The sequence below is a fragment of the Aedes albopictus genome, chromosome 2, assembly GCF_035046485.1.
Source record: "Aedes albopictus strain Foshan chromosome 2, AalbF5, whole genome shotgun sequence".
Taxonomy (NCBI): Eukaryota; Metazoa; Arthropoda; class Insecta; order Diptera; family Culicidae; genus Aedes; species Aedes albopictus.
Window position 1 is genome coordinate 150,237,152 of NC_085137.1, and position 21,529 is coordinate 150,258,680.

The window sequence follows — 21,529 nt, forward strand, 5'->3', positions numbered from 1 at the left end:
ACCGAACACCGTTGAACATTTCCACGCTGCCAACATATTTCAACGCGTAATCCGGTGCACATTTCGCAAATTCATCCGTCGGCGAGGGAGGTGTTCATGGTGCAACTTCCACATTTGACGCAACAGTGTTTCGGGCCAGTTGCCGTCAGTCGATCCGGCTTTCCGATTGACGAACAAAACCCCCTAGAGCGTTGACGATCAAGCCCTTCAGTTCATGAATCTGTCGGTTGGTCAAGTCCTCATTGGATAAAGTTGTAAAAACGTGTGTCCTCTTCCATCTGCTTCGGGGCCACCAGATGGGTAATGTCATGATCGCAGTGCTTGTTTTCCCACAGAATTTTATTGATCGAGATCAGATACCGTGTGAACAGCGACTCCTTGTTACTGATTTTGGCAAATTGGATATCACTTCTAGTTGGTCGACGGAAAGCTGGCTGGACTATAAGCTGGCTTTACGATGCACTTTTTGGAAGAGGATTTGGTCAACATGTACAACAAACCTTGTACAGATTCAAACAGCTGAAAACAAAAATGTTTAAACAATTGAATTATTGATTATAAAAATTGTCCCAATTCGAAATTCTCACCTTCAAAATAACGTTTCCACTTGGCCAAATCATCACACTGCCTGTCGCACCAGTTGTTATTTACTGAGAACTATCAGCCACAAATGATCAATTGGGCTTCCAGCCGGTTCGTTTGCGTTTTCGTGGAGTACTAAAATGCCGCAACATTATGAGGATCAAAAATGTTCCCAAAACGTACCCAAAAACAACAAATTACAATATTAATTATTAATATTCAATCATTCGCAGAACGAATCGAAACTTTCCGGCAGCAAAAAGCAGAACTGTAAACAAACATGTTGGTGACATGTCGCTTTGACAGTTCGCTCAGTTCGCCCGTTCAAGGGGTTCACCATACGGCGCAATTACACAAAGCAAGAGGGGCTCGCCAAAGCGTGAAAATGAAAGTGGTACCGAAAAAAACGATTACTGCTCCGTCTGTATCTTCGTTTGTGGTACTACCCTTTAAAAAGAAAAACAGCATTACAATAGAGTTAATAAACTATAGAGGACGAATGTCGCTGATGTTCCCTTTGTTCTCGCTCGCAAACATGTCGGGTATCTATCTGTCAAACTGCATACTTTTTCGCTTTGACACTTATAGCCCGGCCTATTTCAGCCAGCAAGAGATGTTTCGGCAGTGACGCCAGCGACATTCTTCCTCTATAGTTTATTACCTCTATTGTGCACGTTTATGCGACACAAGCAGATGTTTACACATTCGTTTGCGCTTTTCATTATGTCTGTATTAGCATTACTCAGAGCCGATGCACACGAGCGTTAATTGACGCTGCGTGAATCACGCTGCGTCGCCGCAGCGTTCCTGTGGGGCATGTGTTAACATTGCGTGCCGCACACGGTGCGGCGCGGTTGCGGTGCGGTAGCGTTGCGTTCTCGTGCACTCAGAAATAAAAGTATACACGAAATTACTATTATTTATGCATTTTGTATACGCATCTCTCTCACTCTCTTTCTGTTTTCATGCTATCTGGTGCTTCGTCTGGGTTGACAAAACATTTCTCTTCAACCCAGGCTAAACGGCAGATAGCATGAAAACAGAAAGAGAGTGAGAGAGATGCGGATACAAAATGCATAAATAATAGTAATTCCGTGTATACTTTTATTCCTGAGTGTGTGCATCCTCCCATTATTGATTGTGTGTAACTCAGGACGCGCTTGCGTGCACGCTGCGTGGACGCGCCGCCCGTGTGCATCGGCTCTCATGCGATGTGCGCAGCAGTTTAAGCGTGAAAAAGAGATGCTAACAGCAATTCCGAGATCCGTTTTTTATCCCACAGCTCCTGGACATTTTGCGTTTGACAAAATTGAAACAAAATAAATTTTTTGTCATGTTTTGATCAAAAAGTTGCAAAATATTATAATAAATTAGTGCAAAAGTTGTAAAAACTGCATGTTACAACAAAAAATTAAACTATAAATTTGCTTTCATATTGTACGTTGCTAATGTGATGTAGGAAAATGTCAAAACTGTGCTGTATCCCGATCTGCCGGAACTCCAAAGGCGACCGCGGAGTTCCGTGCTATCCGTTCCCCGCGACGGACGACTATCTGCGCTCGAAGTGGATTGACTTCGTCGGAGCGGCAGATCCCCAGCGATTCCGATGGAGAAACAAACAGATATGCGCCGAACACTTCCACCGGGCGGATTTGGTTGAAACCGGTCCGACGGCTGGAGCAGTCCCTACCGTGTACTCTCCGGATGAGGCCGAGGAGGACATGCTGGCGGAAAGGGATCGCGTAATGGTCTCGGAGTCGTCGGCATCCTCCGTCAATTTGCAGTCACTGTTCTGCCGGATTTGCCTCAAGAAAGCGGCGGGATTGATCCCGTTTAGCTCGAAGCTCCACAATGAGAGCCTGGTGGATGTGATCTACACGGTAACCGGGCTGGTGCTCGACGAGGAGGAAGTTAATCTTCCGACGAAGATATGCGCCAGCTGCGTGGGGAAGATCGATATGGCGTTCAACGTTCGGAAGGAGTTTTTGCACCAGGAACGAGTGCTGAGGAATATGATAAAGAACAAGCAGTTGGAGGCGCACTACCGGTGCTTCGATAACCATGTGGTGCACTGGAAGAGTCAGAGCGAAATTTATCTCAACAGCCTGATGAAGGACGTCAAAACGGAACTGGTAGGTTGAGATTGAAGGCTATGTTCAAGTCGGTTTGCTGATATACATTGAGCATTTTCTTTTTCTTTGCTTCAGATCATAGAACCGGTAGAGGAGATGGTAGAGGAGCACTTGAATGATGAACAGGAAGATAGAACGGAACAGCCTGCAAGCAGTGGGTCAATACAGCATGACCCACCCGAGAGCAACCTCACAGTAGAAGTCTATTCCGAATCTGACGAAGAGGAAGAAGCAGGCTCTTCGAAGAAAATTGTATATTCCTGGAAGGAATTGTACAAACCGAAACGCGTCCGTCAGGTGAAGGAGCACAAAATTACGGAAGATCTACCGGAACCGACACTGATTCCCAACACTTGCTACATTTGCAACACAGTTCACGAAAATGAGGACGAGCTTGACAGTCACATAGAGCAGCATGTCCAGCTCGTTCCGTACACTTGTGCCTGCAGCACCGAAGAACATCCCATCGTGCTCAAGTCATTGATTACTTTGAACAAACATCTGCAGTCGCATCTGTATTCGTACGTCTGTGATTACTGTCCGTTGCGTTACATCAACCGAAAGAGCTACATCCTTCACATGCAATGCCTGCACGAAAACATCAATTCAGACGGATATACCTGCGATGACTGCGGTCAATTCTTCACCCAAAAGCGAGCCTTCTCGACGCACATCTACAAACACCGGGCCATCCGAGAGGGCAAGTTCAAGTGCGATCACTGCGGGAAAGCGTTCAGCAGTTCGGCTTTACTGACGCGACACCTGCGCATCCACACCGGCGAAAAGCCGTACGAATGCAAGAAATGCAGCAAGCGCTTCAATCACGAGTCGATTTTCCAGGTGCACAAGCGAAGTCACATTGGCGAGAAGGCCCACGTCTGCTCGGAGTGTAACAAAAGGTGAGTGTTTTATTATTTTTTGTTCTCTGTTTGTTTGTTTTATTTCACGCCTGTTTCTTTCCGCTAAAGATTCATCAACGCTCCCATGCTGCGCTACCACATGGCCGAGCACTTCCCCGACGATCCTCGATATCGTACTCAGTACAGCATAAAACGACCCAAATACGACCATGTGAAGGACGATGTAAATCTGAGTAACCCCAAGGGCATTGTTACCGATGGGAAGAACCGCTACTCAAGGGATAGGGCTTGCGAATTCGAAAACTGCACCTTCACGACGACCTCGGTGCAGAGCTGGCACTATCACCTGGCGACGCACACCCGGAAGTTCCAGTGCGAAATCTGCGCTCGCCGGTTCCCCACCAAGCAAACCCTGGTGAAGCACGTCGAAACGGCCCACGAAGGTAAAAAGGCGGCGAAAACCATTCCGTGCACGTACTGCGACAAGAAGTTCAGCAACAACCAGAAGCTGCGGTATCACTTGGACATGCACGAGAACAACCGCCGGCACAAGTGTAGCTACTGCGAGAAGGCATTCGTCCAAGTGGCCAACATGAAGGCGCACGAGCGCATTCACACCGGGGAGAAGCCATTCCCATGCCGGGCGTGTCCGGCTGCGTTCATCACCTCGTCCGGGCGGAGAAAGCACGAGAGAACTCACCCCGAGTTGGACGCAGGGCAACGAGGTGTCGAAACGAAAGTGGAATATTCCGGGGATGGGAATTGAAGTTCGACGATGGAGTGGCGTCCGAGTGGGTGAGTACATAACGTAGGTTGAATAGTCTGATGTCTGATTAAAACAATATTCATTATATAATGATGGGAGATTCTGATTGAGAACCTAGTTGAAGATTTTCCGCCTAATAATTTAATTTCATACGTTGAGATAACAGAATAATCTCATTTAATAATAATTACAACTTGTAATACCTAACACTACACTATCCCACAGGCGTGTACATAGTGAAAACCGATTGTAATGCCATACAAGGAAACGGCTGCACAGGTCTACCATAGACTAATTTCTGTGCAGCATTGTTATAGTTTTTGGAAAATGAGAACGGGGACATTTCATGCCAACCGTTCCGTATACGAAACATAAATTCAAAACATAACGATGGGAGTGACGTTGCTAAGAAGGTTACTGTCACTCCTTGGTGCTCAGAATACAGGGATCGGACACATGTATTTCTCTCGTGTGTTCTGGTTTACAAGGTTTATAAGGCAGTGGCAACTAACTTATATCGTATTGTTTCTCTTATACCTGGGATTACTAACAACGCTGGGTATTTGACAAGCAAGTCTTGAATAGAATGATAGCAACATTAACAGAGTTGTCGGTTGCCTATTTTCTTTAGAAAGGCAGCCTCAAGAATTTTAGTACTTTCTTTTGGATCTCCATAAATTCATGTAAAAGAAATACTTCTTAGGCGATGTGGTGACGAGTGTCTTCACTCGTTTACCTTAATACAATGCACTCGCGCGCATTCATGCTCCTACGTGGAGACACATCAGCCGACCGACTGTGCGCAGCGCAACAGAAGAATAGTCAGTCTAATATACACACTCGCGCTTGCAAGACGCGGCTACCACAAGTGGCGACGAGGATGAAAAGTAAAATCAAGTTCTACCGCGTAAAGTTCGCGTTTTTGATTTGTTTTTGATTGATATAATTTTGCTTATATTCTGTGCTAGTATATCGCAAAGTGACTGAGCAATTTAGTTGCATTGGAGTGAAAAAAAAATACCATGTGATTGGAATACAAAGGAGAAAAAAAAATGGTATTTATTGGTGAAAAATGCAAATAGATTGGGAAGAAATGAAAAAAAATAATAATTTAAAAAAAAAATCAATCGTGAAAAGTGAGGAAAGAAAGCTAATAGTGTGAAGAGTTTTGATTTTCCAGCAGGTGAAAAAATGAAAGCAACGATGTGACGCCGCTTGTAGCGTGGGTACTTTGTGCAGAAAAAAGTGTTGACCTTGAGTCATTGTTCCATGCGCGCGGCATGGGGGAGTGTTTTTACAGTGAATGTGCTAGTGATCAACCGCGGGGGATCAATGTTACACAGATCGTGCAAATGTGTGTCTGTTTCTGCTGGATGAAGGTGGTAATTGGAATTACTGCAAGATGCGGTGATGTGGTACGGTGATACCGTGGAAGAACACAGTGAGTATATTCATTGTAGCGTCGGCGTTGCTCCAGATGCACTGGCGCGATGAAGGATGTGTGCTGTTTTTTTACTGCGAGGTATGTAGGTATTATCAATTCGGTTGATTCGTATCTAAAGTGAAAGAAAGGTGCAATCGAACACAGTCTAATTTTGTGAGCGCCCATTATTGCACCAAAATCTTTAAAGACATCGTGATTAAATTCACTACTGATAAAAGATAGTACTTTGAAATATTGTGATTAAATTCACTCCTGGTATTATAAAATCTTTTTATTGAGTGCTGCTATGTTAATATAAAAAAATGCCATTCTTCAAGTTTCCAGCACCTATTGGACCGGTTTGGTGTGTATAGTTCAGGAATGTACACTCCGTTTCTTTTTCTGTATATGTACTCGCAGGAGTTAGTCGATTGTTTATTGAAAACACCAACTGAATAAGCATGTGCGTAGTACATTTGATGTAGAAATGAGTTTCTTATAAGCCGCAGCTTCTTTTACAATCCATAGAATGCATAAATTACACTGATGGTAGAAAGAAAAACAACTAATTTCGATATCTGCCGTTGGGTTTGACGCTTTCGGTTTGTTGCGGATGGTGCAATCTAGCTATCACTCCACACATACAGTTGGAAATTATCATGCCATCCACAAATATAAAAAAGTCCAGACTTTAAGACAATCGTACCCAGTTTAATAAACTTTCAACGTTTCATGACAGGGCGTTTGCAACTGCTCACAACAACGAGGAGCCGGGAGATCCTGAAACTTCGGCTGCAGTGGAAAATGCACTCGTCCAGATCCGTGCTGCAAGCTCTCCAGTGCTTCACGCTGCTCTGGTAAAGCCGAAAGAGGTTAAGTCAATCATCCGAACGCTAAAAAATCGGAAATCTCCCGGGCAGGATGGCATTCGGAATATCTGCCTTAAGCGCTTGCCAAGAAAAGGGCTGGTGGTGCTGACGAAAATCTTCAACGCATGCCTGGTCCTGAGTTACTTCCCAATTAGATGGAAACACGCCAACGTGATAGCTATCCCGAAAGCGAACAAGGATATCACCAATCCAGGTAACTACCGACCGATAAGCCTCCTAAGCAGCCTGAGCAAAGTGCTCGAAAGGGTAATCCTCGCCCGTTTGAACCGTCACCTGGAGACAGTGCAATGCATTCCACCCGAGGAGTTCGGCTTCAAAACGGGGCACTCAACGGTGCATCAACTCGCTCGCATAACGCAAAAAGTGAAGCGCGGTTTCGAAACGGGAAAGTCGACTGGTATGGTTCTCCTGGATGTCGAAAAAGCCTACGACTCGGTTTGGCAGGAAGCCGTGGTTTTCAAGCTCTTCCGCTCGAATCTACCTCTCTACCTAGTTAAGATCGTGCAGTCCTTCCTTTCGAACCGATCTTTCTCGGTAACGGTACAGGGGTTACTCAAAATAACTGGGACAGGTAAAATTTTCACTTTTCAAAAAATGTTCAACTCGCTCTAACTTTTCGAAAAGTGCATCAAATATTCTCAACTTTTTACTGTAAGTTCATCAACTAGTTGTGTATCAGTAGTCCAATTTTGGAGAGAATCGGACCATTGTCCACGGAGTTATAAAGATTCTAGAAAAAGATAAAATTATCCGATAGCCAACTTTGAGCTGTTATATCTCCGGATTCAATGAACCGAATGCAATGAAATTTTGACCATTCATGACTTGTATAATGAGCTATGAAAAACCTTTGACTTAACTTAAAATTCTTAACACGGAAGAAAATTATAACGATTAGATTATTTTTCTAATAAAACACCAAATTATCCAAAACTTCGACATCGTTTCAAAATTCAAGATGCAAATTATAGTTCAATTAATTTCCCTCTAAATGACTTATATATAAATGTGTTGTGAAGGAAAGTTACAACATAGCCGCTAATAAATTGAGAAAGTAATGGGATGCATATTAGAAATTGATGAATTTACTAAAAAATCGTTAAATGAATGAAATTGTTATAACTTTTTTTCTTGTTAACAATTTCAAGTTAAGTTAAACGTTTTTAAGAGGTCATCATATAAGTCATGAATGGTCAAAATTTCATTTCAATCGGTTTATTGAATCCGGAGATATAACAGCTCAAAGTTGGCTATCGGATAATTATACCTTTTTCTAGAATATTTTTAACTTCGTTTAGAATAGCCCGAACTTTACCAAAATTGGACCACTGATACACAACTAGTTGCTGAACTTAAAAATTTGAGAATATTTGATGCCCTATTCGAAAAGTTACAGCTAGTTGAACATTTTTTGACAAGTGAAAATTTTACCTGTCCCAGTTATTTTGAGTATCCCCTGTAAATGGTGAATACTCCCGTGCCCACAACATTCCGTTTGGTGTGCCCCAAGGTTCAGTGCTAAGCCCGACTCTTTACAACGTCCTTACCTCTGACGTACTGATGGTCGACGGCGTAACATACGCATTTTTTGCGGATGACACCGCTTTCCTGGCATCAGACAAAGACCCGCACATCGTCGTCACTATAGATAGTAGAGTAAACATAGATCCGCTAAGATGAATCCGTTGTATCCAAACGAACTGTCAAAATCTGTATCCAAACGAGCATGACGTCACGATTTGGACAACATCAATGGAACGCATGACGTCATATTCAATCGTCCACTTTTGAAAATTACTACTTACACGCTTGAAACATTTTAGTCAGCGGTGTCCGCGGATCTATGTTTACTCTACTATCTATAGTCGTCACTCACCTACAAGCGGCAATGAACAACCTTGAGGAATTTCAACGCAAATGGCGGATCAAGCTCAACGCGGGGAAAACACAGTCCATCTACTTCACCAGGAGACGAGTCGCTCGTCACCTCCCACGTCGATCAATCATGGTCAACGGCCAGCAAACTACGTGGGATGACGAAGTAAAGTATTTGGGAGTGATTTTTGACCAGAAGCTCAAGTTCGATAAGCACGTAAACTACATCGCTGGAAAGGTGGATCGGTCGACCAAAGCCCTATACTCTTTGCTGAGTCGCCGATCGAAGCTGCGCGTGAAGAACAAGCTGTTGGTGGTCAAGTGTATCATCCGGCCAATGCTAATCTATGCGTCCGCGGTTTGGGGCAACTGCGCCAAATCGCACCGTAAACGACTACAGGTGAAGCAGAACAAGCTGCTCAAGATGGTCTACAACCTGAACCCGTGGTATCCGACCGATGATCTCCACAAGCTGGCTGGTGTCGATACAATTGACGCAAGCATCGAACGTGCTACAAGATCATTTAGGGCTTCCTGTGCGATGTCCGCAAATCCGCTCATCGAAGCATTCCACCTTCAACATCTGTGATATTAGCGTTAAGAATCATGAAATCTAGGGTTTTTTCAATCTTAAACTCGTTTTCCCCAAAAAAGCTACTCGTAGCTAGCAATTTCTAAATGTTGTACATACGTCTCTATTATTGAAATTGAATTGTTCTCAGTTGTAAGGTTATCCAAATCTCTGAATTGTTAATGTTAAGTTCCTTCTTTAAAATAGTGTTATTGACTACAGAAAAATAAATTGAATTGAATTGAATTCAACGTTTCATGACACTTTTTTGATTTTGAACTTAATTCAACAAATACTCCATAAAGTCCATAATTTAGCTCAAGTGACCAGCGGTTTTTTATGCAGTTTGTTCAAAGCTAGAGGTTGTATTTAGTGGTTGATTGCATCAACGGATTTCAATAGAACTCACCAAGTAATCGCGATATTTCTGACGAATTTTCCTCACCTTCCGAATGTAGTGCATGTCATGTATTTAAACATTTTGATGGAGTTTATCGTTAGTACATGGTGCAGGATTCAGTTGGTTTGTGATTCACGAGAAGTGCGTGAAGGATGTTGTGATTGGATTCACTGAACACATATGGAAGGTACTTGTGATTAAGATAATAAGAAGAACGTGACACGCATTGAGAGGACTGTGATTAAATTCACTAAGAGCAAGACGATGTTGTGATTAAGCTCACTAGAAAACCACGGATAGGTAACAGTCATGTGATTAAATTCACTAACAATATGGTGAAATCGGCTAATTGAGTCACTGAGAGAGCTCATGGGACCAACTGTGATTAAATTCACTGACTGACCGCCTGAGTACATAAAGAGTTGTGATTAAATTCACTTACATGCGGAAGGAGAAAGAAGTGTATTGAATAAAGAGTACAACAGAGATATTTGAGTTCACGGAGGATGAGGGAGCACATATAAGCTATGAGGCTGGGAGAGGGGCTGTTCAGCCAGATCCTGCCGAGAGAGTCTTGGTTCAAGTTCTGGTCCCAAGGAAGATCTTTTCATTTTTTCGCTCACCTGAGACATACATTATTTCTTGATATTTGCTACACGAGTGCAAATGGTAAAGCGAAACACTGAGGTGGTCAGCGTCAAAGGGAGAAATAAACATGGAAGATAATGATTTCATGATTTCATGATTTCAAGGGACCCGAGGCGGTAAACGCACGTGTATTCAGCATGATCATGCTGAGGGTGACGGGTTCGATTCCCGGTCGGTCCAGGATCTTTTCGTAAAGGAAATTTGCTTGACTTCCTTGGGCATAGAGTATCTTCGTGCCTGCCACACGATACACGCATGCAAAATGGTCATTGGCAGAGGAAGCTCTCAGTTAATAACTGTGGAAGTGCTCATAGAACAGCTGAGAAGCAGGCTTTGTCCCAATGAAGACGTTACGCCAAGAAGAAGAGAAGATAATGATTTCACAGGCTGGCATCAGGAAAAGGGCAGAATTGTTTTTCATATCATATTATGCTTTTGGTCGAAATACGAAGTGACCGAAAGTGCGAAAATTGATTTTTCACCTACTTAGAAATGTCGCAACTCAATTTGGATTAGTGCATATTGTTGCTCTTAATTAGCTTAATGATGCGCAACAGAAAAAAATAGATTAAAATTTACTTCGCAGCTGCAACTTCGCATGTGCTTCTAGCGACGACTTCGATTTGGTGGTGCGACGATAATATCTTGGTTTGAATTTTAGGTGGTGCTTTTGTGCTAGAGGATGTTATCAGGATAACCATACCATTAAGGGGCCACTTGTTATGAAATTAGCGCAGTTTTGTTCCTTTGCTACGTTGGTAGCCGGACAGAGTTTGGTGTATTCATTGTTTCTCTCATGTATTGTCCTGGTAGCTGCTTCGTTTCGGCGGTTTAACGAGAAAAGGATTGAACAGTTCAATGGATCAAACTGGATATATGATTGCTTCAAATGTGAAATTAGTGTCAAGTCCAAGCACGCATATTTTGATCCAGACTGGTACCACGGTGTACAACATTTAGAAGGTGAAAAAATCCGAAAAACTGACACTTCTTGATGACATAAATCAAATCGTTCAAAGACGTGAACAAAATGATCTAGTACATCAATTTGATCAACGTAAAAGGACGATAAGAACGACGACACATGTTTACGTCAGAAATTTGTGTGTACATAGTACTGCCTGTCTTGTGATCTTGTATGCCGTTGCTGGCAATATGAGTGTTGATATAGGATCTTATGATATTGCACAATCCAAATGCATATGTTGTAGTGACTTGTTTCCATATTCCATGTGTTAAGAATTTATGAGTACTTTCAAAACATTTTGTTTTGTTCTCCCGTATATAGATTTCTTGCATCAGGTTTCGTGAGACTTTTCTTAACCTTCCGTAACTCGCGCGGTTGACTACCTCCGTCAGCACCACGCTCATGCTGAGTACAAAAAGCAAGATTTTTTCAACGTGTTGTACAAAATACAACAGCGCGATCGCTCGTGAGTTAACAACTCAATATGATGGTACAGGCTCACATCTTTATTGATGAAGTACTCTGCTTGACAAATGCTTTAGTCAGAGTGAAAGTTGATGGAGTGAAGTGATATTGTTCTGCAGTTGAAACGGATTTAACAGCTGTTATTGTTTCAAACTAAAGATTTCTTCTAATTGAAGAACTTAATAGCGAATAGTTCCTTTTCAGTGTGAAAGGCTTTTCCACTATTTCGTAGCAACAATTTTGAAGAGCGTGAGTTCGGATGATTGAAACTTACGACCATTCAGTTGGTTGTGACCTACTTGTGTATTTCTGATTTCATATTTATAGCCTACTTACATCTAACAGGTATACAAAAATTTCGAATGGGTAACTAAAAACGGACCGATTGGTCGGTACACAAATAGAAAGGGAAAAAAGGAAGACGACGTTTTGTCGCGAGCAAAAGGTGTGGTCATAAATGATTATCCTTTCGAATCCTTCGCAAATCCTATCAAAACAAACTGCCTGTATTCCTTTTCTCTTACCTATCTTTTGTTTTATGACGCGTACTTTCCAACGCGCTAATGAGGCGGTGCTGGTGAATATTGAATGGAAAGGAATGAATGATGAGAATGAGGTGTATGCATCCTAACAAAATAAATGTTCTGGTAAATACAACTAATAATGATTGGAGCCTATAATGAGTTCGCGTCGCAACAATCCGGCCTCCGTAATTCGAAAGAGTTACAATAAATTCCAATGTATTGTTCATACTGCTTCTTCTACTACTGGATCCTCCCTGTATCTTACCATAGGCATTGGTAACAAATTTATACTTCTTCGATTCATATCCTGATTAGTTTGATTCTCTGTATTATTTGGTACATTTATTTTGTTTTTAAAATATTTACAATATACATATATTCCAATAATTAATCCTAATATTACGAAAATGAGCAAAGGAATTACTGTGTTTGAGTTCCTGTAAATTACTTCGGGATTACCAACTACGGTTATTATATCATTTGAATATGGATTATCCGGTTCTGCCTCAGATGTCGTAATATTCGCAACTGCCTCGATTGGTTCTTCGATGTGGTAATTAAGTTGTACCCTTGATTTGAAAAACGTAATCGGTTTGTGGGTTTCTCCTGATATGCTTCCGTAAATTGTGCTGTACGCACTTTCGATCCTACAATCCGGTCCAATCGTTATGATTCCTGCTTCGTATGGAATTGAACTGACAACCGTATTACAATGCACTACTACCTTTTCGTTGTCACTTTTATAAAAAAGCACTTTATTTGATTCTGATAACTGAATTAAAGTTGAATATGGAGTACTGTGTATTTTAGTTTTGCATTTGATATTGGTAGTTTCGTGCATAATTGAACTAGACATACAATCATGTTTACGTTTTATTGTAGCTTGAGTTATCAATTGATGAGTTGTGTTCAGTTTTATCATATCGTTTTCTTTGGGGTAAAAATACTCTTTATAATGATTAATTGCGATACTGTGTTCGTCGACAATTATTTGTGATTGATTAACTGCGTTAGGAACTGCATAAACATTGAACAGTTCGTACGGATCTTTGTTAACAACAATTGTTTCAACAATAATTACAATTGAATCATTAATCATTGAAAATTTAAAATTATTTGCTAGCTCGTGATCCAATGTAGAATACCCGTTTGGCAATAATGATGTTATATTTTGCCTCAATTGCTGCTGCACCTCACGTGGTAATGGATCGTGACGTAATTTTCTGTATTTGGAACCAATTTCATCGATCATTTCACGAGCTAATATAGTTGTTTCCAATGTTTTAGTTTCGAGCATTTCGAATTTAGCATCATTATGTAAGCGATCTACATCTTGGTGTAGTTGGAATATCCTGTTATTAAATTGTTCACTCATATGTGCTGTTTTCCCGTTGATGTTTGCCATCGTATCAGAAATGTCATGAAACAGTCGATCATCATGAATTCGCATAGCTGCTATGTCTTCTTCTACGTCGTCTCCACCGAAAATAAAATCTTTAAGGTATCCAAATATTCCTTTACTTCTTTTTGGCCTAGAGAACTGCATTATATCCAGGATTGTTTCATCACAGTGTCTCTCGATTGCTTGTATAGTTTGATTTATAGTATAATCCTTAACCATGCCTTCCATAGATTTCAGAGCTTTACTAATATTTCGGTGTATTTCGTTAAGAAGCGATATATCTTCTGATGGGTACAGGTTCGTTGTTAATTTTGTTTTCCAGGTTCCTCTTTTCAAAAGACACGTTCCGTGATGATCAAACACTAATCCATCACTTTCAATTGGTTTGACTGTTAGTGCATCCGTCAATGAGAGTAATGCTGCAGCAGTTACAAATACTCCTGCAACAGTCCCAGGTGTTGTGTACCTTATTTTACGCTGAGTGGTTTGACGATGTGTATTGTTAAGTGATCTTGCTTTTGATTTGATTTCATCTTCGTCATGTTTCATTCTTTTTCCCCAGTTTAGGAACGTAGTATCAACGATCTTTCGTTTTGGTTGATTGTCTTGCAACTCATTATTTGTGATTGGAATCTTTGAAGCTGTCATTAACGATGGCTCTTTGTTGCTGATATCTAATACAGCAATCTTACCGGCCCGTCTCGTTAGAATGCCCCTTTGAGTTTGGATATCTGCAGAACGAACTTGACCATCCTTGCCGGGAAATACTTTCACAACACGACCTTTCAACCAGGATCCTGGAAGACCGTCTTGATCGGCTAAAACTACAATATCATTTACTTTAATTGGTTCAGCCTTTTGTTGCCATTTTGTCCGTTTCAACAATCGTGGAATATATTCAGCCTTCCACCGATCCCAGAAATATTTTTGATAGAATTGTACTAATTTCCATTGCTCTTTTTCATCTTTTGTTGTCGTTGGCATCCATGGTGGAACATATTTTCCACTTTTACCAGTCAGAATATGGAATGGTGTTATTGCTTCATCCTCAGCGCTGTTAATTGGTACATCTGTCAATGGGCGAGAATTCAATATGAATTCTGCTTGAATGAATGCGGCTTGAAGAGTTTCGGGTTTCGGTAGAACATTCTCCTTCCATTTGTCCATCATCTCTCTTATTGTTTGTTTTGCTAACTTAACTAAGCTCTCCCATGCACCACCAAAATGGGGTGCTCCTGGTGGATTGAAGTGCCAAGATATTTCCATTTCAGCTGCAGTTCCGCTCTCCATTTTAGTGTTGATCTCTTTTACTAAAGACTTGAGTACTGCATCGGCTCCAATGAAATTCGTTCCATTATCGCTGTACAATTTCGCAACCTTTCCTCGTCGGTTTTGCAAATTTCGTAGACATAACAAAAAAGAATCAGTGTCCAATTTAGGAGCCATCTCGATATGTACCGCTCTAGATGCCATGCATGTGAATAATACATCCCATCGTTTATCTGTGATGTTCCGAGTTATGTTTACCTTATACGGCCCAAAGTAGTCCACACCGCAATTTGTGAATGGCCTTACCCAACGTCTCCACTAGACAGAAATGTCTTGCCATTTTGCTGGACAGATGTGTCATGACAGAAATGTTCTCTCGTTGTTTGCATGGACAGCAGCGGTGTTGATCATTTCTGTTACGTTTTCTCTTTCTGGCAGCAAAATGGCAAGACATTTCTGTCTAGTGGAGACGTTGGGTTACATAGCCTGTTACTCTGGGCGGAGGTAATGGTGCCATAAGCGGGTTAACTGGTTTAGATTTAAGGTACATCGGGGCAAGTTGAAACGGGTGGGGCAAGATGAAACACGAAGTTTTGGAATAGATTTCAATACAATTTGGAAATTTGTCCTTCGCTAAAAGATTGTTTGAATCAAAAACTATGTGTTATGGCGATCAAACTGTTTATCATCATTAGAAAACATCATGTTAACCCGCTGTTTCATCTTGCCCCATCCGTTTCAACTTTCCCCGGTGTACCTTAGCTATAATACATTTTTGGCAGCAAAATTTAACATTTCTTAAAACGGATTTTAAGTTGATAATCCAGAACTTTTGTTGAATTGCTGTTATTACTGCCCCATCTTCCTGATGTAAATACTCTTCATGGTATAAACGTACCAATAACTTTGTCAAACGATGATGTTGCGGCATAATAATTGGGATTCTGGTCACTAATGGTAATATAGTTGCTCTCTCTAGTCTGCCTTTAGCGCGCATAACTCCAAATTCATCCAGAAATGGTTGTAGAGAAAGTATTGAACTTGTTTTTGGAACACATTCGCCACTGATTAAGGCTTTCATCTCGATAGGAAAGGCATCATTTTGAGCTTTCCTAAAAAGTGCGTTTTCAATGCACTTCCATTCGTCATATTTAATACTCTTTACTGGAGTTTCCTTTCCTTGCAGCCAGGTCACAAATTTCTTGAGTGGAATTAAGTGTCTGACCAATCTTCTCCAGCATGAATAATCGTTCTCTTTTATAAACGAATATGATTCCGGTTCATTATGAAAGGCAACTATTTCTGCAGCAGTTGGTACAGGTGTTGCTTTTGCAGGCCAAATATCTTCTGGCTGTCTTAAAAAATCTGGCCCATCCAGCCAAATAGATTTTCCTTTAGCTAGTTTCGTCCCTTCATCTGCAGGATTCAGATCAGATGGAACCCACCGCCATTGATCTTTTGTGGTTGAATCTAATATTTCCTTAGATCGCTCAGTCTCTGCTGACTCTAAGTTGTTACTGACTAGCTTAATGCTAAAATCTTCGACTGAAAGGTGTTGTTTCATCATTTCACGCATCTCGTCGTCTTGGTGTATCATCATGGCATATTCGTTGTCTATTTGCGAAGCAGCATTTCCAAACATTATCCAGCCGAGCTTCGTCCTAAGAGCTATTGGCTCATGTTCTCCGCCCATTACCGTTTGTAATGGAACTAGTAGATGGCTGTGTTTGATTCCGATCAGAATTGTTGGCCTTGCTGATGCATAGTTTTTGATTGGCAAATCCTTTAAGTAAGGGTATTTTCTCACCATTGTTTCGAAGTCCAGTGATTGCATGGGTAATTGTAAGTTTTTGACTGTTCTTACACCTTTCAATGAAAACCGTTTTTGATTAATACCATTGATTTCAAGCTGAACGATTTTAGTATTTGTTGCCTTGGATATATCTTGAGTCCAAAGTAACTTCAATGTTTCCGGCCTTCCTTCGAGCAGTGTAAGTGATGACCCTGCATCCAAAAACGCGTATGTTTTTATAATGTTATCTCCATTTCTTAATGTAACCGGCAATATTTGGAAATATTTTGCCGTTTTCAGATCATGGTGATGATTGGTTGATTCCACATTTTGCGATTGGTCTTCAGCATTTGATTTGTTTGATGATGTGGTTTTCAAATGCAGGAAACGATTGTGCGTTGCTTTACAGTTTCCAAGTCCGCATTGTCGTGATGTTGGACAGTTTGATGATATGTGGTTTGGTCTCAGACATGACCAGCATAGCGCGTTATCCTTAGCAATTTGTCGACGCTCGATTGGACTAATTGCGTTAAAGCCCTCACAATTGTATATAGAGTGATTGCTTTGGCAATATCCGCAAATTAGTGCTGTCCTCTGAGGCTTTTCTGGAAATCGACGGGTTGGTTTCCCAGCTTGCTTCTGTTTTGTTGTTGCCTGTTGTAGTCCGTGAGAATGGACATTCGTTTTAGCTTTCTTGTCCTTTGATGTCGTCGTTGATACTTGAAGCACTCGATACACCTTTGCATGGGAAGATAACCACTTTGAAAGGTCTTTTAAAGATGGTAGTTCCCTGTTTCTTTGTAGCGCTTCTGTCCATTGAACCTGAAGATTGAAGGGCAGCTTTCTGACGATTTCATCAATTAACCTAAAATCCGTCAGGTATTCTTGTCTCTCCATGACACTTATGTGTGCCACTAGAGAGTCCAATGCATCAGAAATTTCAACAACTGAATCTGACGAACCGCCTTGTATCTTGGTCAAATTTTTCAGGTATTCCTCGTATACCTGGGTTGATCGGCCAAAATTTTCTTCTAAACGTTCCATTATTTTTGGAACGTTGTTTGGATCGAACATAAAATGATTTACAGCTTTCAAAGCATTTCCTTCTAATGCTTGCTGCAAACGATTCAAATTGTCTAAATTGCTGAATTCACCTTCAGCCGTAGTGGTTTGAAATGTTTTCTTAAATCTTGGCCATTCTTTGGCCGCTCCACTAAAATGTGGCAAACTCATCATGGTTTGCCTCTTCAACAAGATACTTATTTGGTCCTGATCCGGTTCGTTTTTTATGTTCAGTCGAGCAATTAGTTGCTCGAAGTGTCCCATAGTAACGGGATTTTTCAGCTTATTCAGCTCTTGGGTCATCCTTTGTTTTTCCAATTCTTGTTCCGTGCATTTCGGGCAAATCCATCGTTGCTTCTTGCTCGGAAGTTGCTCGAGGTTAACGCGTTGGTGGAACCAACGGTCGCAATCGTCACATTGAACCAGGTTATCCTCCTTGTCTTCCCTGGTACATAGTCGGCAATGGCCTTTTGGATTTTTCACCAATTGGATGGACATTTTGACCAGATCCTTTCCTCCTTTGGGGTATGATTTGTGACTGATGATCGTAATTTCAGCTCTTAATTTTTATCCAACTGTTGTGGATATTATCCAAGTCTGGAGCCACCAAAATTGTTATTGTTTCAAACTAAAGATTTCTTCTAATTGAAGAACTTAATAGCGAATAGTTCCTTTTCAGTGTGAAAGGCTTTTCCACTATTTCGTAGCAACAATTTTGAAGAGCGTGAGTTCGGATGATTGAAACTTACGACCATTCAGTTGGTTGTGACCTACTTGTGTATTTCTGATTTCATATTTATAGCCTACTTACATCTAACAGGTATACAAAAATTTCGAATGGGTAACTAAAAACATTAGAATAACCAGCCACAGAAGTCCAATGTCGCGACTGTTCATGTGACTAACATCTAGTTTGCCGCGCCCTTACAGCGTCAGTAGCGGTACTAGAAGTGTCAAATCAATTTTGTTTGCCAAAACAAAAGATCGTCTTCAAGCTATACATTTAAAAACCATCTATTATTTCAATTAAAGATATTAATTTGATTAAATAGGAAAAGTGACTACAGCGCCATTGGAGTTCTAGTGTATTTCTATTCTAAAAACGGACCGATTGGTCGGTACACAAATAGAAAGGGAAAAAAGGAAGACGACGTTTTGTCACGAGCAAAAGGTGTGGTCATAAATGATTATCCTTTCGAATCCTTCGCAAATCCTATCAAAACCTAGGTGCTGCGAATAGAAACGGTTTTATTTTTCAAGCTAGCCAACACACACCAACACACTCCCGGCACACAGCTTGTAAACACGCACGAGCGTTCAATTTTCTTGCAAACACCTCTCTCAGCGCAGTTGTCAAACATGCCGTCGCGACGCTGTTCGGAAATGGTAAACATGATCAATCCACCATTATTCCAATTTTGTTTTCGTGTTCAAACTTTATTATTTTCCATTCGCGAATGAAATTTGGATGGATAGTTGTTACAAAATTAGCTAAAATGGGCTCAAAACAATGTTTATCCTTCTCCTCGCTTTCCAACGGTTTGACAGCGGCAAATGGAGATATCATGACAACAGTTTTGATTATATCCGCAGCACCTAGATAACAATACTCTTCAATCAAGCACACAGGTACAACAAGGTTCAACATAACCTCTATCTTCAATGTTTGGCTCCCAATGTTTGGCTCCCGCTGAGAGAGCATATTGAGTCAGTCCGCGACACTCAGATCAAAACAAACTGCCTGTATTCCTTTTCTCTTACCTATCTTTTGTTTTATGACGCGTACTTTCCAACGCGCTAATGAGGCGGTGCTGGTGAATATTGAATGGAAAAGAATGAATGATGAGAATGAGGTGTATGCATCCTAACAAAATAAATGTTCTGGTAAATACAACTAATAATGATTGGAGCCTATAATGAGTTCGCGTCGCAACAACAGCGGTCTGATCAAGGATGTGTTCACACAAAGTGAGCTCTGCCCCTGGGAAATGTCCGTTTGTAGCTTGAGGTATTCAATGGGTCTGTTTGGTTTGATGCGCAGTATTGTTACATATTAGACAAGTGTTTCAAGTTTGAATGTAAGAAGTGACTTGATTAAGTGGAGAGAGTTTTTGCTTGAAGCCGCGTTGTTTGGAGTTGTTGTACCAAACAGTGCCCAGGACTCTGTTAGGAGTGTGATTAGTTGTATCGGTCCTATGATCGAATCAGTGGATGAGCGAGTGTTCGGCAAGACTTAATCGTAGTTTCCTTGGACTTCTTAAGTGTGGAATGTCTTCGCATGCAGTTGCAAGTTTGTCATTGGAGGGAGATCTCAGGTGGCGTAAAGGTGGTCGAGCACTCACTTGACTGAGAAGCAGACGATGTCCTAGTTGGTGCGTTGCGCCTTGAGGAGGAATTAAGACGTTCAGGGTAGGTCGGTGCAACATGGTGAGGACTTGTGATTAAATTCACTGGAAGCGTGCCGTTGTGATTAAATTCACTGAGGGTGTTCAAGAAGCAGTGGATTCGATTACAGGAATCCATTATGGAGGATGGTAAATGTGGTAATTAAATTTACAGGGATGAACATCATCCGTTCTACCTAAGGGTGTCTTGAGTAAAGCGGGATTGATTCTATTGCGAGAAGGAGTGTTTCAGAAAGTCGGGTTACAAAGTGCATGGTGGTGCTGCGGAGTTGTGCTGAAATGAGATCTAGCAGCATACTTTGGATGATCAACATGAGAGCTGCACTGCAGTGGTCACATATTAGAAGAGTGACTATAAGGCAATCCATGACGACTTTTTGCGATGGGGGTGACAGCCAAAAATGTAAACATAGTGTGAGTACAACTTACCAAAGTTTCGTCAAGTGTCGTCGGTGCTTAACAAATTCCTTTGTATTCAACTGTCACCCCGATCATCGTATGTCAAAAATACATGGTAAACAAAAGAAATCAGCTGATCGCATCTGTCTCATGGATAGCCTTATCGGAAGAGGTGTTCAATGGGAAAACAAAATATGACGTTATTTTCATGCCAGGCTGCTCACATGAAAGATTTTTGTGATTGCAAAGAATATTCGTAGTATCATGGTCGTACGGTTGGGTTCGATTCACGTGTTGATGTTTTTGCATATACAAGAGAACATTCAGTGCAACTGAAAGCGTTTGACTACGACAAATGAAGAACAGACCCATAATTCAAAGATAACTAATAAAAAGTAATTATTCATTGAAAGGAGAAAACTTTCGAGGAAGTCGTATATTCGGAACCTATGAGGAGTAAGAGGAGCAACTGCTCTGCCATGCTAAAATACCTTTAGAGTAGTTTAACACTGTGTGGTCATGGTTATTTGCGTAATCATTGGTCAGATGCCGATTGGCGTTTAGACAGGAGAGTGCCACGGTGCCACATTTTGATAAGTCGTACAAGGCCAGCCGATTGTGTCCTTGATTAGGGGACACACTTCATTATATGGGGGAAGAGACGGAGCCGGTCTGCAGAAACTTGAAAGTATTGGTCTGGCGACAGCCTCATGATTACCTGAAGGATGGTGGCGTGCGGATCAAGGGAATCATAGAAAATTCATGGAGAACTAGTAGGTGTACTTTATTCATGGAGTGTGGCATCGAATCACTACATTAAGTTCATGATTATCCCATATGGCGTTAAGACGATTCTAACACTCGACATTTCAAGGTTCATTCGGACTTTAGAGAACTCTAAGCGCAAATTCAGATTATAGAAAGGGGGATGTGGTGACGAGTGTCTTCACTCGTTTACCTTAATACAGTGCACTCGCGCGCATTCATGCTCCTACGTGGAGACACATCAGCCGACCGACTGTGCGCAGCGCAACAGAAGAATAATCAGTCTAATATACACTCAGAAATAAAAGAAGTCATTAATGCATATTTTTCAT

At 41.3% G+C, this 21,529-nt stretch overlaps 2 protein-coding genes and 1 long non-coding RNA gene across 3 annotated transcripts in view; 2 read left to right on the forward strand and 1 right to left on the reverse strand.

Moving 5' to 3' along the window:
• LOC109420978 (zinc finger protein 60-like) overlaps positions 1 to 21,529 on the forward strand; it is a 70,533-nt gene that overhangs the window by 28,149 nt on the left and 20,855 nt on the right. The gene's annotated exons all lie outside the window — the stretch shown is intronic.
• Positions 133 to 1,023, reverse strand: LOC134289097 (uncharacterized). The gene is made up of 2 exons (XR_009998270.1): positions 588 to 1,023; positions 133 to 519 (listed from the first exon to the last, which is right to left on the reverse strand). It is a non-coding gene; the product is annotated as an uncharacterized LOC134289097 (long non-coding RNA).
• On the forward strand, positions 1,882 to 4,430 carry LOC115269478 (zinc finger protein 181). Its single transcript, XM_029878252.2, has 3 exons — positions 1,882 to 2,714; positions 2,790 to 3,613; positions 3,683 to 4,430. The coding sequence occupies exons 1-3, from the start codon at positions 2,046 to 2,048 to the stop codon at positions 4,338 to 4,340; spliced, it is 2,151 nt and encodes a 716-aa protein (XP_029734112.2). The 5' UTR covers positions 1,882 to 2,045; the 3' UTR covers positions 4,341 to 4,430.